The following is a 23,737-nucleotide window of genomic DNA, read 5'->3' as shown; positions in this document are numbered from 1 at the left end:
CATGCCGGGCCGCGTTGCCATGGCGACGGGCGGGCCGCTTCCGGGGCGTGGCGTGCGGGGCGCGCGAGGGCTGCCGGGAGCGGCATGGCTCGCTAGGCGGCGGCGGCGCGCGGGTGAGCGGGCGGGGGCCGCCCTGAGGGGACGGGGCAGCTGCAGCGGGACCGGCACCGGGACGGGAGCGGAGAGGGGGACGGGGGAGCGGCCGCCCCGCTCTGTGCGCGGGGGCAGGGGCGGCGAGGCGCCGGCATCCCCCGGCCGGGGGTTTCCGCCCGCCGCGCTGCCACTTTGTTCCGTCCTGCCGTGAGGTGCCTCGTTAAGCTGGTGCGGGGCTCTCCTGTCCCTGTTCGGCATTGCTGTTCACATTCCTTAAGGTTCCGGTAGTGCTCTGACACCTCGAATGCGTTGTTGACGTCCGTGTTGGGGAAAAGGAGGAGCACACAAGGAGTAAATTGCTCCCCAGGGCTGTGGTCACGGCCCCGATCCTGCCGCAGCTCACGGGGCCTTCGGACAGCCCCGCCGGGCCCGGGAGGGGCTCTTGGCCTGTCCTGTGTGGGGCTGGGAGTCGGACTCAGTGCTGGGACCCCATCGCGCTCAGCACATTCCGTGATAAACAGCAGCTTCTGCTCCTAAACACCTCGGTGAGGCTGACACCCTTCTCTCGCCTTTTCCCCGTGGCAGAATCATGGACCCCAGCTTGCTGCGGGAGCGGGAGCTGTTCAAAAAGCGAGCCCTCTCCACGCCCGCCGTAGAGAAACGCCCAGCGCTCTCCTCCGACTCCTCTGCTTCCAAGAAGAAGAAGGCCAAGGTAGAGCAAGGGGGCTCCTCCAGCTCAAAACAAACCACAGGTGGGTGGAAGTCTCCTGTCCAGCAGCTGCTTGTTGTTTCCTGCTGTTTACCTTTAATCCGTGGTTTATTAATGTGAATAATGCTGTATCTGTGAGTTTTGCTGGTGGCTGTTGTCAATTTCTCTTCAATTACCACTTTTGCTAAGAAAATCACTTGCACAGTGTGAAAAACCCATTCCCTACTGTGCATGTGTGTTAAGCCTCATCCCGTGGCTCGTTTGCTGTTGCTCTGTTGGAGGAATCTGTGCTGCCAAAATGATTGATGTGAGACCGTGCTTTGGATGTGCTTTTGGAAACGGTGAGTTTCAGTGCTTGCTGGACAGGCAGTGCCATTCATTTTCTGTTTGCCATGTTGGGTAGGACCTGGATCAACCTGGTCTAAGGGAAAGTGTCCCCATGACAGGAGGCTGGAACAGGATGATCTTTAGGCTCCCTTCCCAACCTGTTCCGTGATTATTTCTGGCAAAAGAGTACCTAAAACATTTAGATAACTCTAAGTTGGAGGGTGTTCATATCTGAGATGCATTTTTCCAGGTGTATCTTGTTTGGGGATTTTGTTTTAGGGGATTTGCCAGGTGTTTCTTGTTTGGCTTGCATGTTGCAATTAGCAGTTGTCTCGTTTCACCTGGGAGCTAAGCTTTGCTCGTGAGCACCAGGCATTCCAGGGTTTTCTGCCTGTTTTTCTGGGGAGTTGTGGCATTTCCCTGAGGAGGTGGTGGCATTGATAATGAGTCTCCTAGTATCAAATAAACAGTTAATAAAGCAGCACCAAAAATAGTGGGAGTGTGTGGAAAGTGCAGCACCGGGGAGAGGATTTGCTCCCAAAGCCATGGCAGTACTCAAGTGCACTTTAAAGGTCAGATCAAATGCCAGGAGTTACTAAATCACAAAATACCCTGTTGTGCAAACTCACTCCATGCTCATATTTTGAATAATACCCACGTGGCTCTCTCCTAAACTCCAGGAGAAACAATAGAGCTAAAAACAGCAGAGAAAAATGTCAGGGAGTTTGGGAGGAGGGGTAGCATCTTCTGTCCCAGGGGAAGAGTTGGGAATTTGGGTATGTGTCTGCAGCTTCTCAGGCACCAAATAAAGTATCAGCCAGACATTCTAAAATAAATCAAGGGAGGCCAGGTTTCCATCCATCCCTTTTTCACACTCCAAATAAAACAAAATTCTGTGTGGAATATCCTAGGCTGCATCACTGGGGTGAGCAAGGTTTGCTGGGAAGAAGGGATGGGGAGTCAGGAAGAGGGCAGAGGGTACAAATGTGAGTCTGATCTGGAGGATTTGAGCAGATAAAGAAGGTTTCATTTTGTTTCTGTGGTTTCTGTGGGCTGAGGGTTTCTTTAAGTGCTGTTGTGGCTGTCAGACAATTCACTTACACAAACAGGGACCCGAGGTGGCTCTGAGGAGATAAAGTTCATCTTTTATGCTGCTGGCTGCGTTCCAGGCAGTAGCAGAGAGGTTCCAGGGTTTCTACAATATTTTTATGCTGCAGAGTCAAAATCCTCTGCCTCAAAACCCACTTTTTATTTCACTTGCCAGATTGGCAGATGCCTGTCAGGATATGTGGGTGTCAGAGACAGGAGGTGGAGTAACAACCTGGTGTTGGGAAATCCCTGTCCCACCGCCCTGAAGAGACAAAAATAGGGTGGTCAGTCCTAGTTTTGTAGTGCAGTGGCCACAGAGGTGATGAAGGGAGTCACCTTTATCACCTTATTATTTATGTGCTGGCACTGATAGTCCCTGGGTGTGTAGTGCCTCCCTGGCTCTGTGGTTCTGTGGCTCAGAGAGCCTGCCCTTGATACTTTTTGGGGGAGGAGAGGTTTGGAGACCATGCTAATCTTCAAGAGACTGTCCAGCTAAATCTGGCCTGTCTGTGAAGTCTGGCTCTAAGCTTCCCACTGCTCCTACAGTGATTGTTATGCAGACATTACTGTCATTGTTTCAACAAGTTGTTTGAAAAAATTCAAAGCTAGTTTGCTCAGTTTAGAACAGGAACTGGAAAATAAATGAAATGGATCAAATCTGTTTGTTTCATTTTATTAATCAATAGTAAATTGTGGCTGTGGTCTTTGTCTTAAGACCTTTGTCTCAGTGGTCTCTGCTGACAGTTGTCAAGAGCCAGAATCTTCAGGGGCTGTTTTGTGGAAAAGAATCATCCTGAGTCTTCTCTGGTACTGTGCAAGGGGCCACCTTTGCCTTCTGCTCCTTGTGCCCACCCCCATTCCCCTTTGCAGACCTGTGAAATAAAAAGCTGGGATGAGTCCCAACATATGTCACTCCATGTGCTTCTCAGGAAGGCATTGCCAGAGCAGCAGAGGCTGGCGTGCTGCACACACTGCCCTCTTGTGTGCAGCTTGATGGGCACTGTGGGAATGCTGCAAGTGTCCAGAGCCTTTCCTTTTAGGAGAGAGCCAGGATTTAATTCAGTGCATCCTGATGGCTACTCTGGCCTCTTGAGCAGGGCTTCCCAGTCTGACGCTGTCACACAGCAGAAGGTGGCATGTCATCCTTATCACCACTGGCATTATCTCCGTCATCCATCTCAGTGTGAGTCCTAAATGATCTTGTGCTCAGGGCAGTGGCTTCCATCAGTTGTGCTTTTGATTTTGGGCTTGAAGAAGTGTGTCTATGGGGATTTGTGGCTGCAGGAGGGAGTTTGTTTCTCCAGGTGAATCACTGGACTAGCTGTGCTAGTTCATCCTGCCCTGGGTGTTTTGTGATTCCATCTCCCCAATGGAGAGTGTCAATTAGCAAGTCTTTCACTGTGTTCAGATCTTCTGGAGCTTAGTCATGCTCAGCCTGAGAGGGGGATTTGATATATATAAAAAAAAAGATCATTATAGGTACTGGTCAAGGTTTTTCAGACATGGATGGACTGTGAGGTCTCTTGTGGTTGTGGCCATTTAGGTGGGTTTTGTTTCCTCCCTGCCAGGAATGTTTTCTGGAGTTAAATAACTTGTCCCACATGTAGCTTTGCTCTGGGACATTTCTGTGGGGATTCAGGAGGGTGGAGGACTTGCCAGGAGTTACTGTTGGCTACACTGTTGGACATTTTTATTACAGTTGTCATTTGTAACTGCAAAACTTGAATGGTTTTAAGCCAGAGGTGTGAGAGTCCTGTGGCCAGGACATGAACAAGGGGTGAGTGTGAACTCTGGGATGTGTCAGCAGGCAGATGGAGTCAAGCGAGATTCTCTTGTGCAAAGTGCTAAAAGCTGCACCTGGGCTGGGTGCCATCCCCCTCTTCAGTGTGGGAGGTCTGTGGCCCATCTCCCTGTGCTCTTGGCAAGAACTCCACCAGTTCCAGTTTGGCTTTGAAAGTTTGGGATAGGGGTGATAGATCCGGTGTCTCCCGCTCCCTGTAGTGTTGTGGTTGCCACAGAAGCAGCAGCCTTGAGGCAGAGAATTGTCCCTGTTCATTTCCAGCAGTATTTTTGGGTAGGGTCAGATATTCTGAAGGTAGTGGGTTATGCAGGTGTAAACACCCAGAAATTGTTGGCCAGACTGGGGAGAACGGCTCCCTGGAACTGGAGAAGGGTCAAAATACCTACCCTTAGGAGATCTAGAAGAGACCATTTTAGGGATACATTTCTTGTTGGCTTAGTCTTCCTCCCACCACCCTCTCTTCTAAAAGCAAAAAACCCTTAATAAAAAGCACTGCCAAAGGCTAGAATGCACCCAGTCCTTTCCTGCCTGGAGGGTCTCTCGCCCTCCAACCCTCCTCTCCCAACTTTTTTCTTACCCCTTGTCTGTCTGTCCTGTCCCTGTGTGGTTGACTCGGTGGGACAACACTGCTGTCTTTGCACGGAATGTGATCAGACTGTTGGACATTTTATAAATGTTTTCTTCAGTGAAGCAACAGTTTTATGCATGTTAGGCAGCATTTGTTCCGTCAGGTAGACAAAATTCTATGCTAGTCACTCAATATAAACAGCAACAGTTCATCTAAAAACAACAATCTTTTTCCCTCCCATAACACTGCAGTAGATTGTCTTTCTGCTGAGCACTTGGAAAACCTTTGCCAATTATTCCAGCTCACATCCAGAGATAAAATTGCCACTGTGGATATTTAAATCCAAAAGAAAAAAGCACACAACTTGCTCGTTTGTAAGCTAAGGAGGCTTCATTCCAGGTGTCAAATGTCAAACCAAGTTCTCCAAGTGCAGTTGCTCAGTTCTTCCTACACCACCTCTGTGTCTCGCTTCCTGAAGCTGTTCAGCATTGCTCTGACAGGATTGGGCTCGTTCTCCAAGTCCTTCACAGTTTTGTTTTTCACACAGCAGCAGCAGTCCAGCAGTTCATACAGGAAAGCCAGCACCACCAGAGAAACTACAGTGAAGATGAATATGATCAGGATGACAAAGCAGGCAGTGTTCCAGTTGTCATGGAAAGGGTAAATTTTTTGCACTTGGAAGCCCAGATACTGGGAGATGGATGTAGTAGTTTCATTCCAGTGGGTGCTGTTGAGGGTTGCCATCCTTGAGGACCTGCTTGGCTTGGGTATGCTCACTGGCACAGATTTGGGAGCTGAAACACAAAAACAAAGCTGTTGAGAACTGTCAATCAAGGAAACACTGTGATATTTATCACAAATTGGAGCTACTTAGACTAAGTGCTCAAAGTTTCTACTAACATGGATTGTTGCATACTTGTATTTGCTCACCAAAATATCAAACTCCACGTGTGTAAGTTTGTGATAGACCTGGAACATTTATTTTGGCAGTGTCTGGTTCGTGCAGGCATGATGTGGTGTAAGTGATTCAGGAATGAAAGAGCTTTGCTTCTTTATTTCAATTATATGCACAAACAGCTTACAAACTAGATTTTCAAGGTGTGCAGTGGTTTCAATCACCTGTGCATCATCAGTCTTGTGGTGTGAAAGGCCTTATTATTTTGGAATTGCCTGTCAGCACAGACTTGTTCACCTGCAAAACTCTCTGGACTTCAGGAGGGCAGATTTCCTGACCTCTTCATTCCCCTGCTCTTCCCCTGCTGAGTAGTTTGTGCTGGAGAAATTTGGCTGCCCAGATGGCACTGGGAAGCATTTGGAAATCTTGTTTGTGGTGCTGTAGTCACTGGGGTGGATAACAAGGAAAACCCAACCCTTCCTGAGGAGTTCTTCCTCCTTATTTTCAACTCTGCCTAAGCCTGGGTTGGCACCCAGCAGAGGAAGAGGCTGCTCTGTGGTGTGGGGGAGATGAAGCAAGAAGCTGACTCCAGCAAATCTGCCTTTGCTCAATAGTCTAATGCAATAAAAATTGTCCAAGGAGCTACAGTAACTTCTGGTTATCTGCTGTGGCTGTAGGATGTCATAATAACCTTTGAATCCCTCAGGCAGTTTAAAACCGGGTGTGGGAGGAGGAGATCAAGTCAGGTCTCCATATTTCTTTGAGGAAACAGCAAGGAGTTTTTAGGTGGAACATGGTGGTGATGGTGTCTACTAAAGCAGTCTGAGTACCTGTCCTTATTTCTGTGAAATTATTAAAGAAAAGGACATGGTGGAAACCAGGATCATGCTGCCAAACCAGCCTGTGATCTATGTCTTATTTTTATTGTTCTAATATTCTACATTTTGTTCTTTATCCTTTTATCTTCAGTGGATTTAAATTGAAACAAAAGAGCTTTGTTGTTGGGAAGGTCCCTGGCATTAGTGTTTCACACAGACATTTACTGCAGCAGTTGCAGTAACTTAAATCTGTAGCTGGGTACACAAATTAGTAATTGAATATACAGTATATAACTGAGATGGATGGGATTAATTAAATTGTTCGTGGGATTTTTGTTTTTTTGTTTTTTTGGTTTTTTTTCTTAAACAAGTTTACAGAGCAAATCCTAGCTAAAAATAGTCCTGGCTTGAGTCAGGTCCTGGCTTGGTTTGGTCACGGTGTGAGAGGAAACTCAGCCAACCTGTTATGGGGCTAAAACTCATGAGGGTTTTTGAAGGGGTGGCTTGAAGACTTATTTCAAAATAATCCATGAGACCAAGAGAGATGGGGGAGCTGAATAAAAGGATTTGGAGCCCCCTTTGAGGAGTAATTAAAATAAGCAGGATTTAATTGTGTGTTTTAAATGGCAAAAGGATACCTTTGGGAAAGAAAAGTTTTGTTTTGAACTTTGTAAACAGATTCCTAGGGCTGAGGGTTTTGTTGGAGTCTGTTACACGTAAGTTTGCTTGCTCTGTAAACACCAAGCACAAAACCAGACTGTTTCTGTGAAGCAAAATTTAATAAGTTTTGGTGGGACTTTTTCATTTATATTGCTCTGAGTGATCAAGATCTGTGGCCACTGGAGGGATTGGTCAGATTTGCACTGTTCAGCCAGGACAGCTCTCTGCCACGGGAGTAGCTCTGTTCCCACGAGGAGAGGAGCATCTTGAGCACGGCATGGCCAGAAAACAGTGCAGCAGCCATTCCCTCCCCACTCCACAGTCATTCCCTTCCCACTCCACAGCCAACCCCTTTCTGCTCCACAAGCTCCATCAGGGCAGCCATTCCCTCCCCACTCCATATCCACCATAGGGCAGCAGTTTGCACAGTGGAGACATGTTTGTCTTTATGCCAGGAGATGGAATTTAATGCTCCTTGAGGAGGAGGAGGATGATCTCTCCACGGGGCGAGGCAGATAAAGATCAGCTGCTCTTTGCTGTAATTATTGAAATACTAGGCTGAAGTAGCTGTTGCTGACTGTTCAGAATTAAAACAGCACTAATGAGGTTAGTGTCCTTGAAAGCTGTCAAAAATGGGCTGGTTTCCTGCATTTGTACTTATTTTGTAATGGCAGAGGTCAGATTCGTATCATCAGCCAGTCTGATTTACAATCAAGTCAGCAGTTGTACATATCAAAAATGCAACGAGTTAAATATTTAATGCACTAGGTTTTAATTTAAAAGCATTAGCATCTTTGGGCACTGCAGAGGACCAGCTTTATTTGAAATCATGGAGCAGAGGGAAATGACTGGCAGAAAATCCTTTTAATGCAGCTCTGAGGAAGCCCTGTTTAAGAAGGCACTGAGCATTTACAAATCTCAGGTGCATTCTAACCCGGCTCTGCCCTGTGTCCATGGCTGCTCCAGTGTTTCCAAAGGTAACAGCAGGCACAGGGATTTTCTCCCTGCCTGTTTCTCCTCCACACACACACAGATCTCTTTTAGGCAGCCTAATTTACGGAATACCCCCTGGGAGGTAACACTGCTCACATTTCAGCTGGAGCTGCCTTTGTTTTAAGGAAAACCCTTTCGCTGTCATTTCTGTGCAAACACATAGAATCAATCACCAGGAACGTGAGGCTGCAGGAAACCACCCACCTCCCCTGCAAGCACGAAATCCATTTTGTTTACTGGATCTTGGCTGGTTGTGTTAGCTCTGCTGTAAGATGGAGTGGTCATCAATTTTCCATTAGTGCACAGATGGTGAAAGTGCTCGTCTGATTGTGCAAGACAAGCTCCTCCACATTCAGCAGGATAAACCCTGCTCAGCCTAGAGAAAAATCATTCTGATTCCAAGAAGCTTTTACAGGTTCTCAGCTTACAGACATATTTTCTTTCAGTAATCAAGATAAACCTGAGAGAATGTTATAAAATGATACACACCTACCTCTTGTGTGAAAGGATGCTGAGAGAGCGCCGTTCTGGTCCCTTTTTTTAGTGCAGCCTATGGCACAGCTAAGATGGAGCTTTCCTTCCATTGGCCAGAGCACGATGCTGCTGACAACTTCCTTTGTGCTCATTTGCATCGAGCCCTCATCCCCAGGAGTAAATCATTCAGAAATGTGACTCTTACTGTCTGGAATGAGAAGCAAATGCCTCCCTGTTCTTGCTTTTTGCGGTGGGATGAGCTCGTTAGCAGAGGTTGGCCACGACCCCGCTCTGCTTTGTGCTCGGATCAGCCATCAAACCGTGACGTTTGAAGTGTTAATATCTGCAGATTTCCAGTCGCACCGTGGGGTTAGATTCTCTTGTCATCGACTGCAAGCAGACAGATTAAACAGGATTATCTTCCTGATTCAATTCAAATCTGACAGAACAAAAACATGATAAATTGTCTTAACTGTTTGTTGTACCTCTGAATTTATTTTGGTCACTTCAGACCTCTCATTGCATCTATGATTTTTCTATTTATTTCTAAAATGTCCTACATAACATTAATCTTTAAAGGGAACCTTGTAGGGAAAAATCTCTATGGGCTACATCTTCAGGGAGAGCTGGCTTTTGATTTTCCTTCTTTTAATTTAGTAACCAGAATAAAATATTCCTCTGTAGCTACAGTGATATTTCTATGTTAATTTTAGAATTGTTGTGCTGTATGAAGCCTTTAAGACTTTGATGTCATGTAACAGTTTGACGATTCTGTTCTTTTCTCTTGCTACACTGATTTTTCCACAGAAACAATGGGAGCTCCATATCTCTGAGATATCTGTTGTCCTGTCAGATGTGCTTAGAAATCACCAGAGGATTAAACAATCCCCGTGGTGACAAAGAGATGGTGTTCTTTTTCTGGAGTAGCTGAAATTCCAGAAAACTGTTGCCATTAGGTTTGAGCAATGTTGTGCTGGTAATGAGCCTGGGGCTTGTGATAGTGGTTTGTGGATATTTGTGTTTAATGTGCTGTGCTAAGAGCTGACGGTTATTAAATGGTCATTAACAACCTTGCAAGAACTTTTGAAACAAAGTGATAGCAAACCTCATGATAAAGACAGCCAGAGTTGACAACAGAGGGGGTTCTGAGTTGCTGTTCCAGTGGTTGAATTGGTTTGCATTTGTATGGCTCTGTTTAATAAATTCTCCACTAGAACCACTTGAAACAGTATTTTTTTTTTTAAATCACAGCCTTCCTTCACCGGCTGTGTAACCACTGAGTACCTTGGGGGAAGAAGGGAAGCTTTGTGCCCCCATCTCAGCAGCAGGAAGGTATTGGTGGAGCAAAAGCAGTGCGTTATTTCAGCATGGATTCATGTAGTGTAAATGATTATGGGATGTTAAGCCACCAAATTAAACATGTTCTCTTGTGCCAGGAACTCTGCAGTCACTTGCTGCTTTCTTAACTTTTTATTTGTGGAGTTCTGCCCAGAAATGCTCCAGAGCTGTGTCCTCTGAGTCCCTGAGTCTGGATCAAGATGTGTGCAAGGACTCACCTGGGGGTGGCTGCTTCTGCCACTCCTGTTTGTGATGGAGCTCAGAGCCAACAGGAAGCTATCAAAGCACCCTCTAATTGTTTGTTTTCTTTCTTTGTAGATCACAGCAATGGATCATTTAACTTGAAAGCCCTTTCGGGAGGCTCTGGCTACAAGTTTGGAGTCCTTGCTAAAATAGTGAATTATATGAAGGTATGGTGTTTTGGTGTAAAATAATACTGGTTTTAAATAATTTAATTGTTTCTTGTCCTGTGGCTAGAAAATGCTGAATGTTTCAACCCCTGAAATTCTTTTACTGCAAGAGTGAGAATTTCAAGAAACTGCTTGTTAAATTCAAAGTGCTGTCAGTAAATGAAATTGTTAGCATATTGTTCCATAACTGAAATCCTGATTATCCCAGCTCACTCTGCAACCAAAATAATGGGGTTTATTTGCAGGAATTTCAAGATGCTGTCAGGTTTTGGGATTCATTGGCTAGCGATCAAAATAAAGTGTAATTTGGTGCCAATCTCAGCTACTTTTTGGTGATTGAGTTGCTGAATAAAGTGAGTACAGAGCTGTAAGAGATGCTCTTTGCTTTTGCAGACCCGGCACCAGCGTGGTGACACACATCCATTAACCCTGGAGGAGATACTGGATGAAACACAGCATTTAGATATTGGACTCAAGCAGAAACAATGGTTAATGAGTGAGGTAAAGAAAACACATGTTCAGATTTTCATTAAAGAATTCTGATAAAGCTGAATTACACACATTTGTTAAATTATTAATATGTAATCCCTTCTTCAAGAAACTACTAAGTCAGACTGTAACATTCCTTGCTGACAATACTGATATTCTGGGGAGCAGAAACCTCTGCTCTGGCAGCGTTGTTGTGAGGGAAGCTTGATTTTGCTGCAGTCTTCCAAAAAGTAGCTCCAGGCTTCTTCCATAATGAACCAGAATATCAGAATGGAATGGAAGAGCTCCTCCCAAGAAGCGTATATAAAGTTATCCCTGAGCCATTGCCAGATGAAGAAAGGTAAACAAATACCCTGCAGCACCAAAGTTGGGTCCCTTCTCTCTTAGAGGTGCTGTGTGTCTTGGTGAATTATAGGATTCAAGGATTTAAAATCTGTTTCAACTCAAAGCTCCAGCCTGGCAGCTGTAACGTGTGGTTCATGTGCTCAAAAGCACACCAGGAAAAAAGTAGTAAGTGTCTGCACTGTTTCAAGGTTTGAAATTTCTGCCCCTGTTACAGGCTCTAGTCAACAACCCAAAAATAGAAGTTGTGGATGGGAAGTATGCCTTCAAACCCAAGTACAACTTGAAAGACAAAAAGGCCTTGCTCAGGCTCTTGGACAAGCACGACCAGCGAGGCCTGGGAGGAATCCTTCTGGAAGACATCGAGGAAGGGCTGCCCAATGCACAGAAAGCCATAAAGGTGAGCAACACGTGGCTGCAGTTCAGCTTTCACTTCTCACAGAGAAGACACTAAGACAGAGCTTTCTCATGAGCTGTTGCTGTTCTTTTGATAACTCAAGTGGCATTTCAGCAGATCTGATATTGTGGCATTTTCTGTATTTCATCCTTCACGTTCAGATTTGCCCTGATGTCTCAGCACAGCTCTCAGAGCTCTTTCTCACAAAAGACTCCTGATCTCCCATGTTCCAGCTGCAGGCATTTAGTTCTGCTTTCAGACCTTGACCTCAGTCCTCTGAATCTCCTTTTTGATTTATTAGTGTACTCATGTGTTTCATGGCCAGTTACTTTGCAGCTTCTCCAGTTTGTTGTTGCTTTTATTAGCCCAAGGTCTGGCTTTGTTGGGGTTGGAGACCTTCAGCTTGGAAAAGAAATGATTTTTAGTTGTTGTTTTGTATTTGTTTTTGAGGCTTTAGGGGACCAGATCATCTTCGTTAATCGCCCTGATAAGAAGAAAATTCTTTTCTACAACGACAAGAGCTGTCACTTTGCTGTGGATGAAGGTAGGTGTTGTTTTACATGGGTCTCCATGACAGTTGATCTGAATTCACCTTAAGGACATCTGTGTATAAGCAGCCTTCAGATAGAGCAGTCTTTTAGGGTGATAATAAAATATTAGGTGTGTCCAGATGTGAGGGAAGTGTTGATATTAACATGAGGCTAATGAGACCAGCAAGTGAGTCCAGTGGTAATATCCTCTTCTTTATGATGGCTGCATTGGAACATGGCACCAGGAATCCACCAGTTGTCTTCAAGAGTAGTAGTACAGAAGAGACTAAAAACCACCTCACTGTGACTGAAATGGCATCTAAGATTTTGCTGCTTAAGGGGAAGCCAAAAAACCCCAAAAGAATGATTTGGGGGTGCAAGATTTTTGTTGGGTTTTTTTCCTGGTTATGAACCATGTGCCTTTTACTGGTGAATGCAGCAAGAAGCCATAAATGGAACAGAAGGAGGAAGCATGGAGGGATGAGATGTGAGCAAAATTCTTGAGAAGAGGGTGGTTACAGCTGGGAGGAGAGCACAGACAACTAAAGATGTGTGGGGGCAGTGCTGCTGCCCAGGGCTGGAGTGGATTTGGGGCTTCACAAGTTCAGTGTGTTTGCTGTGTCACAAATGGTGGTAGAATCCTCTGGTGCCATTTTATGCACAGAAATCAATTACAGAAATCAGGATGTGTTCCAGTAAGGACATAAATGTCAGCATGAGGTGTCTGTAAATGCAGAAAAGGGAAGGCAGTCTGTGTCAGAAGATCTTATTTTGAATGACTCAGTGACACTGAACGCTTTCTTTTTTTCATGTATTGTTCTTGTAGCATGACACATAAAGCCATTGCGTCACACAGCGTCACATTATGTATGGTAAAAAAATGAGTTTTGATACAATTTGAACTGCTCTATTTCCAGGACCACAGGAGGATACATAAAGATCTTTCTTTCTTTGCCTACCTCAAGGGGAATCTTTATTTCCAATAGAATTTAGCAACTAAAGATGTGTATCGTTAACTATTTGTTATGTACTGAGAGTACACACTTGTAATCTCAGTAACGATAGCTTTGTTTCACAAAGGTGATTAAGCAGAGGTGGCATCTACAGCATTTAATAATACTGAAAAATATCTCAAAAGGTTGAAGTGAATTTCATTTTTAACGATGATTTCTGTCATTTCTTGGTAGGGGCAATGCAACTATATGCAAAATGCAGAATGGATTCTCTGGGGAATTTCTGATTTCCAAATGTTTAGGAGTTTACCATGAACCCTGTCCTTCTGTTGAGATAATGCCTCTTCAGTCCATCAGCCCACAGTTTTTGGGGGCCTGAACATGGCCAAAGCATTTAGAAATCAGTGCTCTTGCAGTAACTTTTGAGACAGACTTTTAAGTTTTAGCCACTGGTTTTATCACAGTCGTGTTGCTAAATGAATGTTTTTTCTTGTGCAATTTTTTCCAGATAGCAGGAACCCAACCATAATAAAAGAGTGATCAGAGGGAAGTCTCTACCCTGTTGCTATTAGCTTGTAATAACTCCAGGATTAGCTGTCAAGTTTCATAACAGGGCCCATTTTGGTAAGATGTACACAGAGGCATCAGGCAGCCAGGATAAATCCTGGGCTCCTCTTACACAGAACAGAGGGAGCTGTTGCTCCCAGAGGGAGGAAGAGGTTAAAAAAACTCCTTAAAATGCCTGGCCTCCTGCTGAAAGAAGGCATTTAAGCTGCAGTGTGTGTCCTGAAGGGATCCTTAGAGCAGTGTTTGTAGTTCAAGGTGGCTCTGCTTCCTTTTATCCGCAGGTGGCAGCAGCTCCCCATCCCAGCCAGAAGTGATGTTTTGTTGTTCCTCTGTTCCTGCTGGTTTTGGTTTTCCTTTTGATGCTTTGTTCTGAGAGGGGGCAAGAATATTTTCTCTTTTGTGAATATTGTGATCCACCTGAGTATGCCACAGTGCTGGAAACATCCCTCAATGTGTTCGCTCACTCACTGCAGCTGGAGCAGGTCCCTTTTTGAGCCCTGTTATCCTGTGATGAAGGAAAGCCACCCTTCCTGAGCAGCTTTGCTTTAGGATTCTTTCCAGAGCAGCAGAAGGGTGTCTCTTAGGGAGTCTCTGGCAGAATTGTCTGTGCACAGGACGAGTTATGACACGTCTCTGCCTTAGCAATGCGACTGCAGCTCATTATCTCTGGCAACGTTCAAATGAAGTTTTTAAAAAGGCTGCAAAATAAGCCTTGAAGTGTTGGCAGACTCTTTGATCTAGCAGCCGGTGACAGTTCAAAATATGTTTCTAGTTTAATGTTTATCCTCAGAAATAAGGGCTCTGTGCTCGTCAGTGCTGCTGTATGACATCCCAGCTCAGAACATGTTGGCTGAGGGTGATAGCCTTGAAAAGTGGGGTCCTCTCCCACTGCTGCCTGAGCCAGGGCAATTTGTGAAGCTCTCTGCCTGGAGCAGTGGGAGGACCTCCTTTCTGGCAGTGCCTGCCTCTGCCCTTGATGGCTGAACAAGCTTTTCTTTCTCCCCCTGTGAAAATAAATCCCAATGTATCGCAGCAACGGAGCGCTGCCCATATATCGAGATCTCAAGGGTACTGGAGGGGGTTTGAGCAGCAAGGAAGGGCTTTTGTTCTTCCTTTTATGTGATTAGCCGAGGAAGGTTCAGGTTGCATGTGTTCCTTCTGGACTTCCTGGCTAATTAATCTGCTGTCAGTGGTGTGGAGCTGAAAGTGTTTATAAAAGCAGGGCCAGATTTCAGGTGCTTCAGCCAAGTCGAGGCTGCCTGTTCTTTGCATGTGAACAAGGCTTTCACCCCTGTGCTGAATGCTGAAAGGCCACTTGGATTGCCTGACTGCTAGAGATGGTATCTTCCCCCGCTGAATGCACTACAGGAAGTATTTTTTTGCTGAAAAATTCTGATATTTAATTATTTTTAAATTCTTCCTACGCTTTTGAAGGGCTTTTTACGGAATGGCCAAAGCTTCTTAAATTGAACACTGTAAAATCTGCATGTGATCAGTGCTGATTTACAGCTGTGGTGGTCCAGGAACAGCACAGATTTAGCACCAAGCACCTTTTCCTTCTGGTATAAATCCAGTGCTACATTCCCTGGGACTGCTAGGACTGTTGTTTCTTCCCTTCTACACTGTTATTTTCTAGTTTTGTCCTTTGCTCAGCTTTTGGCTTGGCTCACTGAGGATTTTTAAGCTGTTTTTAATCTCTGGCAGATTTTATTAGCTGTGTGATGTATCAGTTTATCTCCACAACCATCTCAACCTTTCTGCAAGAGCAGGTGAGGCAGTCAGAAGTGCTGGATAAGCCTCTCCAAAGTCACCAGGCAGTCATTTACCCATGACTTCATTCCCCAAATGTAAGCATTTACAGAAAGGAAGTGGGTTAGAGTATAATCACTCAGGGAATGTCAGTGCAAATTGTTTTCATCTATGAGGCACCTCGTGATGCTGTAAAATCAAGGTAACTGTGCATCCTTACCCCTTGGGTGTTTCAGAGAGAGAAGGTGTCTGCAAAATCTTTGTTATGCTGCCCTCAGCTTAGCTCTGTGTTATTTCCTGCTGGTCAGAGCTCATTGTTTTGAGTTTTGACTTCATGTTGCTAGAGATGTCAGCAAACATCTAGACTGGCTTTTCACCAGCTCCTGGTCTCATTTCCTCCTCTCAGTACTCAGAAGACCAGAATTTAGCTCTCTGGAGGAGCAAGGAGGCAGCCTGTGAGTAGTGTTGATTCTGTCCAGTTTCTGAGTTAACATCTTTCCGTGATCAGATTGCCAGATATTGTGTATAGGATTTGTTCATGACACTTGCCTCAGTACTGGGATCACAGCTTTGTGCCTCTTCTCAGGAAGATCTGCACTGGAATCAGAACAGAAAGCTCTGTGAAAAATGCAAATCTCAGTGAGGGTTCAAAGCACCTGCATGGCTTTGACCAGAAACTCCTGGGAGATTTCTCCCCTGGGGATTTTTTCTGGGCTCTGCCTTGTCAAAGCAGCCTAAGCCCTGCAGAGATTGTCAGCATGCCTGAGTGTGGCCTGCCCTGCTGTCTTTTTATCCTCTGTGCTGTGATGGTGTCAGGATCACCCAGCAGTGAGCAGGGCACGGAACAGGCGAATTGAATGTGCTGTGTCATCATAATGGCTGCAGGCACCACAGGAATGCATACATCCCAACCTGTTCTCCATGGCTGGCTGCAGCAGGCCAGCATGTGGGGAGCCTCCTGCTCCAGCCATCCCCTCACACCAGCACTGAGCTCCTTGTGCCCTGTGAAAGAAAAACCTTGTGAAAAATGGATCTGGTATATTGAAGTCTGCCCTAGGACCTGCCTTCTGCTGCTGTTGTCTGCTCTTCAGACACACAGCAAAGGCCAGGGTGACAGCACTAGGGATTCTTGTCAAGGAAACCAGGCTGAATCTTTCCCTGTGTCAGCTCAAGGGTGTATTTTCTGAGGTGCAGAAGTACCACAGCTACAAATGCAGATGGTTGTTTCTTGAGAGCTGCAGTTATTGCCAGCTTTTCCCACAGGTTCTCATATTTCAGAGAGGATGTCACAATAATTCAGAGAGTGTATTCCCAAGGTCTAAACTTTCCCTGGCTGACAGGGGCATGGTCCTTGGAGACTTAAAAGCCTGACAGGTAATGTGTAAATGGTTCAGTGCCAGCCATCCAGCTGCTCTCTTCCTTCAGACCTTGCACTTAGCCCAGTGTCTGGTGTTACACCAAGTCAGTTTTGTGATGAGGTGATGGATGGATGGATCTCCCTTTCCTTCTAGGTGACACACCAAGTGCAGACAACTTGTATGCACTGAAGGGTGGCAGCTCCCCATGCTTCTCCACCTTTATCCTGTGCTTTTTGTTCCAATAGGGGGTGTTTCCATGTTGTTGTGACTCCCTCTTTCCTGGGCAGTGGACTATTTTAAAGCCCTACATGGAGCTCCAGAATGAGTAGAAGTTTCTTTTGCAATTACTGCAATCAAAGCAGTAGTGCTGAAAGCAGCCTGATTTACGGAGGAGTTTTTAAATGGAGTTGCAGAATATGATATGGTGACTCTGGTGGGGCCAATTAGTGGATTAAATTGTCTGTATGTAAAATCCATTCTGGCTCTGCACTATTGGATCTTGGTGCCTGTTCCATTTGTATTTCTTGGCCGAGTTTAGAAGGTGGATGTGAAGCTGGAGTGATGTTATAACCGTGGCACTACAAGAAATGCAGACCACTGTAGTTAGATATTAACTGTGATCTGCACTTCTGTGCATGCTGATCCCTGAAGAGCTGACCATTTATTTTCTAGTGTTTAATTTTTCACTTCTGTTCCCCAGAAGAATGTAGACCGGTTTGACCTTAAGCACCTATCCTCAGCTTTCTTTTTTTTTGCACTAGGGTGTATTTATCCATATATCCTGAACTCTAATGAGGAGACACATTTGTTTGCAGCAGGATATTATGAATAAGAGGACAAACCTTCTCCACCTGCTGCAGCTGGATGGGGTGAGGGATGATCTCTGATAGCAGGCACAGGCAGCTGTGCTGAAAGCTTGGAAAGCCCCTCAGAATGGATGAGCAGATGGAGGATGTCTTCACTGCAGTGTCAGTCCTTGCATTAAGGGATGTGCACACTGATCCCAGGGTGCTGGATAGCCTCTGTGAGAAGCAGGCTGTGAGCTATCTCCCTGTAACCAAACGTGGTGTTTTGACAGGTTTTGGTTCTCTTCAAAACCACTGCATTACCCAAAACAAACACTGTCATTCTTCAGTGGTGAAATTCTTTTGTTTCCTGAAAAGCTGGGGCAGTCTCTTATTGTTGGCAGCAAACACCTGAGACTCGAGGCATGTATTTGCATAGAAAAACAAGGTGCTTTCGGCAGGGAATTGTTCCAAGGGCAGGAACCAGGTTGGTTTTGTACACTCCCATTTGGTTGCAGTGTGCCCAGAGCCAGGATACCTATGGCAAGCGGGCCCTGGAGCGTCCCATCCCCTGCTGCACAGGACACATCCTTAAGCATGCAGAGGTTGTGGTTGTTTTGACAACCGTATACTAAATTTATCTGGAAATAAAAGGAAAAATTTAGTCTTGCCTTGCTATGTGTGCCTCGTGTTTTATTTATAGTTTGTTAGCCAGACCTGCTGACAGGATGTATCTTAACTCCCTGCATGGGGAATGAAGGGAGGTAGGATCGTACCAGCCGCTGCCTGGAGAAGGCATTCCAGAGGCTCTGTGAAACTTTACGTGAGGCAGAAAGTGTGCAGGCAGATGGCAGCTGCTCTAATTAAGACTTACTGTCTCTGTCTGTTTTCCTGCTGCTGTGGTTTTTAAGGTGTCTCTCTTCTTTTTAACACCAGAGGAATTTTAGTACTCTGTTATCTGTAGAGCACGGTGTGGATCGTATTGCGGTGATAAACGGGCTCAGAGCCGCTGAAGTCGATGTCTCGAACCCTCAATAAATTAGGGGATGGGATGAGGAGTCTCCCAAGTCAGTGGCAGCTGAGGATGTGTAAATGAAGTTGCCATTTCTGGTTAGTGATTGCCCTTCATTGGGATCTGTGAAACTCATTCACAGCCTACAGAGTTCTGGAGATCTCAGGCAAAAAGAGACTCCATAGCAAATGAACACGGAAAGCACAGGTTGCCTCCGGGTGCTCCTGATGCTCGAGTGCAGTTTAGCTTGAGGGTGTTTTGTTGTTGTTTTGTTGGTTGGAGTTTCATCTTTTCGGGTTTTGGGTGTTTTTGGCTGTGCATCAGCATTTGGAGAGGGTGAGGGCTGTGCTGAGTGAGTGCCTGCTGGTGGTGACAGACTGATGTGCCAGAATGTTGGAGTGTTTGAAATCAAGTCTCTCCCCTTCCCTTCCTGTGGGGTCTTTGCCCAGGGTTTACTCACTGGGATATAAAACCCAGTTTGTCATTTCAGAATTCCAGAAGCTGTGGAGGAGCATTCCTGTGGATTCTATGGATGAGGAGAAGATAGAAGAGTATCTGAAACGACAGGGTATTTCTTCCATGCAAGAAACCGGACCAAAGAGAATAGTAAGAGATACAAATTATAGGTCTTCTAGGAGATCCCTCCCTTTCTGATCCCTCAGTGTTAATTCCAAAATGTGTTGGTGAGCCTATGTACAACTTTCTGGAGCTTGGGGGAGCGTGGCCAGTGTTAAAAACTGGAAAAACTAAGTGCTGCAGCCAGCAGTCAGTGATTTTTATGACTTGTTAGAGCTGGTGTAATTAATCCGAGCAGCATCAAAGGAGGACAAACTCCAGGAATCCCCGTGAGCTCTACAGTGGAAGATTCTGCTTGAAGCTCTACAATGCATCAAGAGTAGTAGTGTTTTGGGAGGAAGGTGGTGGGGGGGGTGTGTTGCCTTTTCTGCTGTAGAGATTTGAAGTCCTGATGGGATTGTGGACAGAACTGTGGGACATGTACCTGCTTCTGTAGCTGCACTTAAGAGTGCCAACTTAACTACTGTGCCTGGGATGCCATGGCTCTGCTCTGTCCCCAGGCTCATCTCCCTGCCTGCATTGGAATTGGATGCTGTTGCTTCTCCAGGAGCCAGCACTTCCCTTCCCTGCCCACCCCTCCTTCTGGCAGAGCTCATCTTTCTCAGCAATGGTGACCAGCACGGTGTCACACGTCAGGTCAGATGTCACAGATCTTCTGAGTGCTGTTTGTTTTTTCTTGCAGGCTCCCATTCAGAGGAGGAAGAAACCTGCTTCTCAGAAGAAACGCCGGTTTAAGACTCACAATGACCACTTGGTTGGAGTATTAAAAGATTACTCTGATGTGGTTCCTGGCAAGCAGTGAGCGCTTGAATTCTGGAGCAAATGCGTGTTTCTAGATGGGCTTTCTGCTGCTGGGGCTCGGTGTCTGCTCACACAAGGACTGACTGTGTATAATAATGTGATGTGTTTCCCCCACCCCAGCAAGTGCCAGAGGTGAAACAGGTCAGTTTAAGAGCAAGTATGAGCTACTAAATTTAGAGGTTAATTTAATTAGCTAATGAGAAACGTGTCTTTGAGTAAGAGGTTCTCACTAGTTGCCTGTTGGCATAAATGGTGCTCAGCATGTAATGCAGGAATTCCTGCTCAGTGCTTAACTCTGCTTTTACATTGCTTAGTGGGTATTTATCTGGAATTACTTACAAGGGGCTTTCTAGTGGGATTGAATACAGCATTTGTATTACCTGTTTCAGGAAAACCTTTTCCTAAAATCACTGCAGGCAAAGTTTCTTTCACAGTCAAATACACCCACGGTTTGTATGCTTCTTCCTTTCCACGGGACTGAGCTTTACTGAAAGGCGGTGATATCTGAGACTCAAACTCAGAAAACCCCGCTCCCAAAATCCCAGCAGGCTGTGGGATAGGATGCAGCCAGAGCTTCCTAATGGTAATTAGGAATTGCCCTCGGCAATGTCTCCTCACTGTTGTGGGTACAAGTGTGTTGCACCTTCTGCTCTGTGCACAGGAGGGAAATAAAACGACGATGTAATACTGAAGTGTTTTTTTCTTTTAAGTAATAAATTTACAATGCAGGTTTCCATTGTTGCTTCCTTAAAGAATGAGAACATCGGCAACTTTTGTGCTTGTTGCGTTTTCCTTTTCATGGAGGTAAAGGAATCTTTGCTATATTTTTATCCTCTCAGTGACTTAACTGTACTAGGCTAACACTGTCATCTCTTTAATGATGGCTGGGGAGAGGGGAGGAACCACCTTAAATGCAAGCTGCCTGTCAATGCCTGGTGTTGTGTGCAGCACAGCCTTACATGGACTGTGGCCAAACCGTGTCCTCTCCATAACTTATTGTTGTGTTCTAAAGCAGAGCTGGTCAATGCTGATCCTGTTTGCATGGCCCTGCAGGAGAGGAGCTGTTCCTGCATTCTTCCATGGTTAGGATCAGAGATAAAAGAGGTGCCTGCAGCTCCCCACCGAGGGCACATCACTGCTGCCTGAGCTCAGGCTGTGGTCTTGCTCGGAGCAGAGGCCGTCGGATGCGGCCACGTGAGCAGATGAAGAATGAGGCTTTGTTGCTGTGGCACTGAACAAGTTCTGTCAGCTTGGGGAAATGTGCTTCTGTAAGTGCAGCGTTTATCCTCCTGGTTTGAAAGGCTGCTCTTCTGAGAAACAGGCAGTGCTCCCAGCCTTGCACATGTCAGCCCTGGTTAAGGAGCTGGCAAATGCTGTTAGGAGGCTTCTTCTATTATTTTTATATATATATTTCATGCTTTTTAAATATATATATATAAAAGTGTGCTGCTCCAGATGGCTTTGAACCTCTTTTCTTTCCTATATCTTCCAGGTCAGCACAAACAATTCATTTTGGCGCTTTTTAGTTTTGCATTACAGCTCTGCTTTGAGTACCTGCAGCACACTTGCAAAACTGTTCACCTCTCTTCTGTCATCTCCACTCAAGGTAAAAAAGATTCCCTTCCATCTGCTGCATTTTTGAGCAGTGGTTTGTTTGGTGATGGTGTTTGGACGACAGCAGAGCTCTGAGTTGCTTTTCCTGCCTTTGGGGAGTCTCATGGAGTAACTTCCCATTTATCTTACATAACACTGCCCTTTCTCTGTGAACCAAAGCTGGCTGCAAGGTAGGCTACCTGCTTTGTTTCTCTGCTCAAGTGATTAGGATAATAGAGTCTGAGTCTAAAGAAAATGCCTCCAGCTACTTTGAAAGATTAAAAATATGTTAGGTCAAAAAAAACAGGAGAGCAGGAAAGGGAAAGTGACTGTGAGCTCTGTGTGCTGCACTGGCCTTGTCAGGCTCCAGTGTTCAAAGGAACAAAAGAGTCCAGGTGGTGTCCAGTTGGAAAGACCGAATTAGATGCTTTGCCTCACTGGTGGATGCCTTCTCCTCTGCAATAGTAGCAGAAAGGGCATAAATAAGTTTTATAGCTTGTTAGGGTAAAATCTGAAAAACAGCTGAAGGAGAGCTCATGTTGGCCTGTTAGTGGTGGCATGGACTATAGAAAGCAGTGGTGGAGAAAACAAGTTCAGACAGTTAGCACAGAATTGTAGAGTCCCAAACTGGTTTGGGTTGGAAGGGACCTTAAATCCCATCCCATTCATCCCATTCCAGCCCCTGCCGTGGGCAGGGACACCTTCCACTAGACCAGGTTGCTTCAAACCCACTCCAAGCCAGCCTTAGACACTTCCAGGGGTGGGGCAACCACAGCTCTGGGTAATCTGTGCCAGGGCCACAGCACCCTCACAGGGAAGTCTTTCTTCCATATATCTAAGCTAAATTTCCCCTCTTTCAGTTTGTACCCATTCTCCCTTGTCCTGTCAGTACAGTCCCTGATAAAGGGTCCCTCTAAGGCTTCCTTCCCTCCGTGGCCCTCCAGATACTGGAGGGGGCTGTGAAGTCTCCATCCAACCTCCTCCTCTCCAGGGTGACCAGACCCAATTTTCTGAGCCTGTCAAAAAGAACAGAAACATGAGCTCCTCTCTTTTCTGTAGACTTCAGGAGCTGGATTTTGTTTCCAAAGATGCTCCCAGTGTTCCTTTTTTTTTCCCAAGACCTCTTAAAAATCAGATGGTGGGACTAGAAAACATCTCAGACTGTATGAGCATGAGTCTGTTTGCTGAAACCATTTTAGTACCATTGTAGTCCACTTCACAGCATTATATCCTGATCAGGCTTTTTGCTGAAGCTGAGCTGTTAAAAACTTAAACCTCCTTCATATTCCTCCATCATATTCTCTTGTGTTCTGTGTGTGGCAGAATGACTCTCCCAGTGGCCAAAACCACCATGCCCTCAGCTTGCTTACTTTGGCAAAACCCTTCTTCCCTCAGGCTGGCATTGCAGAGGCTGCTGAGAGGCATCATGTGCTGTCCTGTCCTGGCAGCCCTGGGCCATTATCCCACTTTTCTCCTCCTTCCCTGGAAGCATCTGCTGCAAACCAGGAAGATGAGGGCACTTGGGCTGAGAACATAGAACAGAGTATTTCAGATGGAAGTGGTTTGTGGCAGGCACCTTGGTCTTGTGCATTTCAGGAAGGTTCTTTGGCAAACCCATCTCAGTGCTGTCTATACCTTTCCCAGCCTCTTCCACTCTCCTGGGGCTCCTGTCCAGCAAGGACATTGTGTTCCCTCAGCTCCAGGATTTGATGGGTTGATCCCAACAAGGTTTTTCTTTTTTTAAGAGACAAGTTGAGTAGCCCACGTGTGTCACATAGATCTCTACTGACTAACTTCTCTCCTAAAAGTTGCTCTGACTGCAGAGTTATTCCACCTCCTCCTCCCTTAAGAAGATCATTCTGGAAGGGGATGGAAAGCAGCAGGGTGGCATATGGTTGAATGAGAAAACTGACGTGAGGCGATGTGTACGAGAGCTCATCTATAATTCATCATGATCACTCCAGGCTTTTAGGGAGTGGAGGAGAGTGAGGCCAGGGAGCCCTGGGAAGGGTAGGGAGGCCCTGCACGTGGCTGCAGCCAGCCAGGGCTGTCACTTCTGATGAGCACGGGCGGGCGGTGCCGGGCCACCAGGGAGAGCCGCGCTCCCGCTACCTGCTGATGAGGAGGGGCTGCCTTTGCAGATTACCAAAAGCAGCCGTGGTGCTGACATCTTATTATTTCCAGCTTCGTTGCTCACTTTCAGGTCGTTGCTAATGTACCAGGCCCCTTTGTGTGTTACTGCCTCGGGGGCCTCTGGCAGCTCCTGCTTCTGGGAGAAGGATGGCCAGGAGAGCCAGTGCTCAGTGCTGGCTGGTTTAGAATGGCAAGGCTAACCACTGGCAGCCATCAGGGAGAGGAGAGCTTGGATCTCAGCCTGCTGGTGCTGGCTTCCGTCTGCTGGCAAAGTCAG

The 23,737-nt window shown here is 46.0% G+C and overlaps 2 protein-coding genes across 3 annotated transcripts; one reads left to right on the top strand and one right to left on the bottom strand.

Annotated features, from left to right (window-relative positions):
- The first annotated feature begins 54 nt into the window (after positions 1-54).
- On the top strand, positions 55-20,426 carry GTF2E2 (general transcription factor IIE subunit 2). Its single transcript, XM_058024746.1, has 8 exons — positions 55-113; positions 679-845; positions 10,084-10,175; positions 10,569-10,676; positions 11,224-11,406; positions 11,854-11,947; positions 18,848-18,963; positions 19,616-20,426. The coding sequence occupies exons 2-8, from the start codon at positions 683-685 to the stop codon at positions 19,733-19,735; spliced, it is 876 nt and encodes a 291-aa protein (XP_057880729.1). The 5' UTR covers positions 55-113; positions 679-682; the 3' UTR covers positions 19,736-20,426.
- Positions 2,876-8,723, bottom strand: SMIM18 (small integral membrane protein 18). Of its 2 annotated transcripts, XR_009114479.1 has the most exons (3): positions 8,447-8,723; positions 4,597-5,381; positions 2,876-3,653 (listed from the first exon to the last, which is right to left on the bottom strand). XR_009114479.1 is itself a non-coding variant. In XM_058024747.1 (2 exons), the coding sequence occupies exons 1-2, from the start codon at positions 8,583-8,585 to the stop codon at positions 5,035-5,037; spliced, it is 486 nt and encodes a 161-aa protein (XP_057880730.1). In that variant the 5' UTR covers positions 8,586-8,723; the 3' UTR covers positions 4,408-5,034. The 2 variants fall into 2 exon arrangements, 1 of the variants encoding a protein (XP_057880730.1); XM_058024747.1 differs by lacking the exon at positions 2,876-3,653 and having other exon boundaries at positions 4,408-5,381.
- Positions 20,427-23,737: the final 3,311 nt, after the last annotated feature.

This window comes from Melospiza georgiana, chromosome 5 (genome assembly GCF_028018845.1).
Source record: "Melospiza georgiana isolate bMelGeo1 chromosome 5, bMelGeo1.pri, whole genome shotgun sequence".
NCBI lineage: Eukaryota > Metazoa > Chordata > Aves > Passeriformes > Passerellidae > Melospiza > Melospiza georgiana.
The sequence above is the reverse complement of the archived record's forward strand: the minus strand, read 5'-3'. Positions and strand labels throughout refer to the sequence as shown.

Coding starts and splice junctions, on each gene's coding strand:
- SMIM18 (XM_058024747.1), bottom strand. CDS start 8,585: ATGCAAATGAGCACAAAGGAAGTTGTCAGCAGCATCGTGCTCTGGCCA. Junction 5,382..8,446: donor AGCATCCTTTCACACAAGAG/GTAGGTGTGTAT, acceptor TTTGTGTTTCAG/CTCCCAAATCTGTGCCAGTG.
- GTF2E2 (XM_058024746.1), top strand. CDS start 683: ATGGACCCCAGCTTGCTGCGGGAGCGGGAGCTGTTCAAAAAGCGAGCC. Junction 10,677..11,223: donor AACAATGGTTAATGAGTGAG/GTAAAGAAAACA, acceptor CCCCTGTTACAG/GCTCTAGTCAACAACCCAAA. Junction 11,407..11,853: donor ATGCACAGAAAGCCATAAAG/GTGAGCAACACG, acceptor TTTGTTTTTGAG/GCTTTAGGGGACCAGATCAT.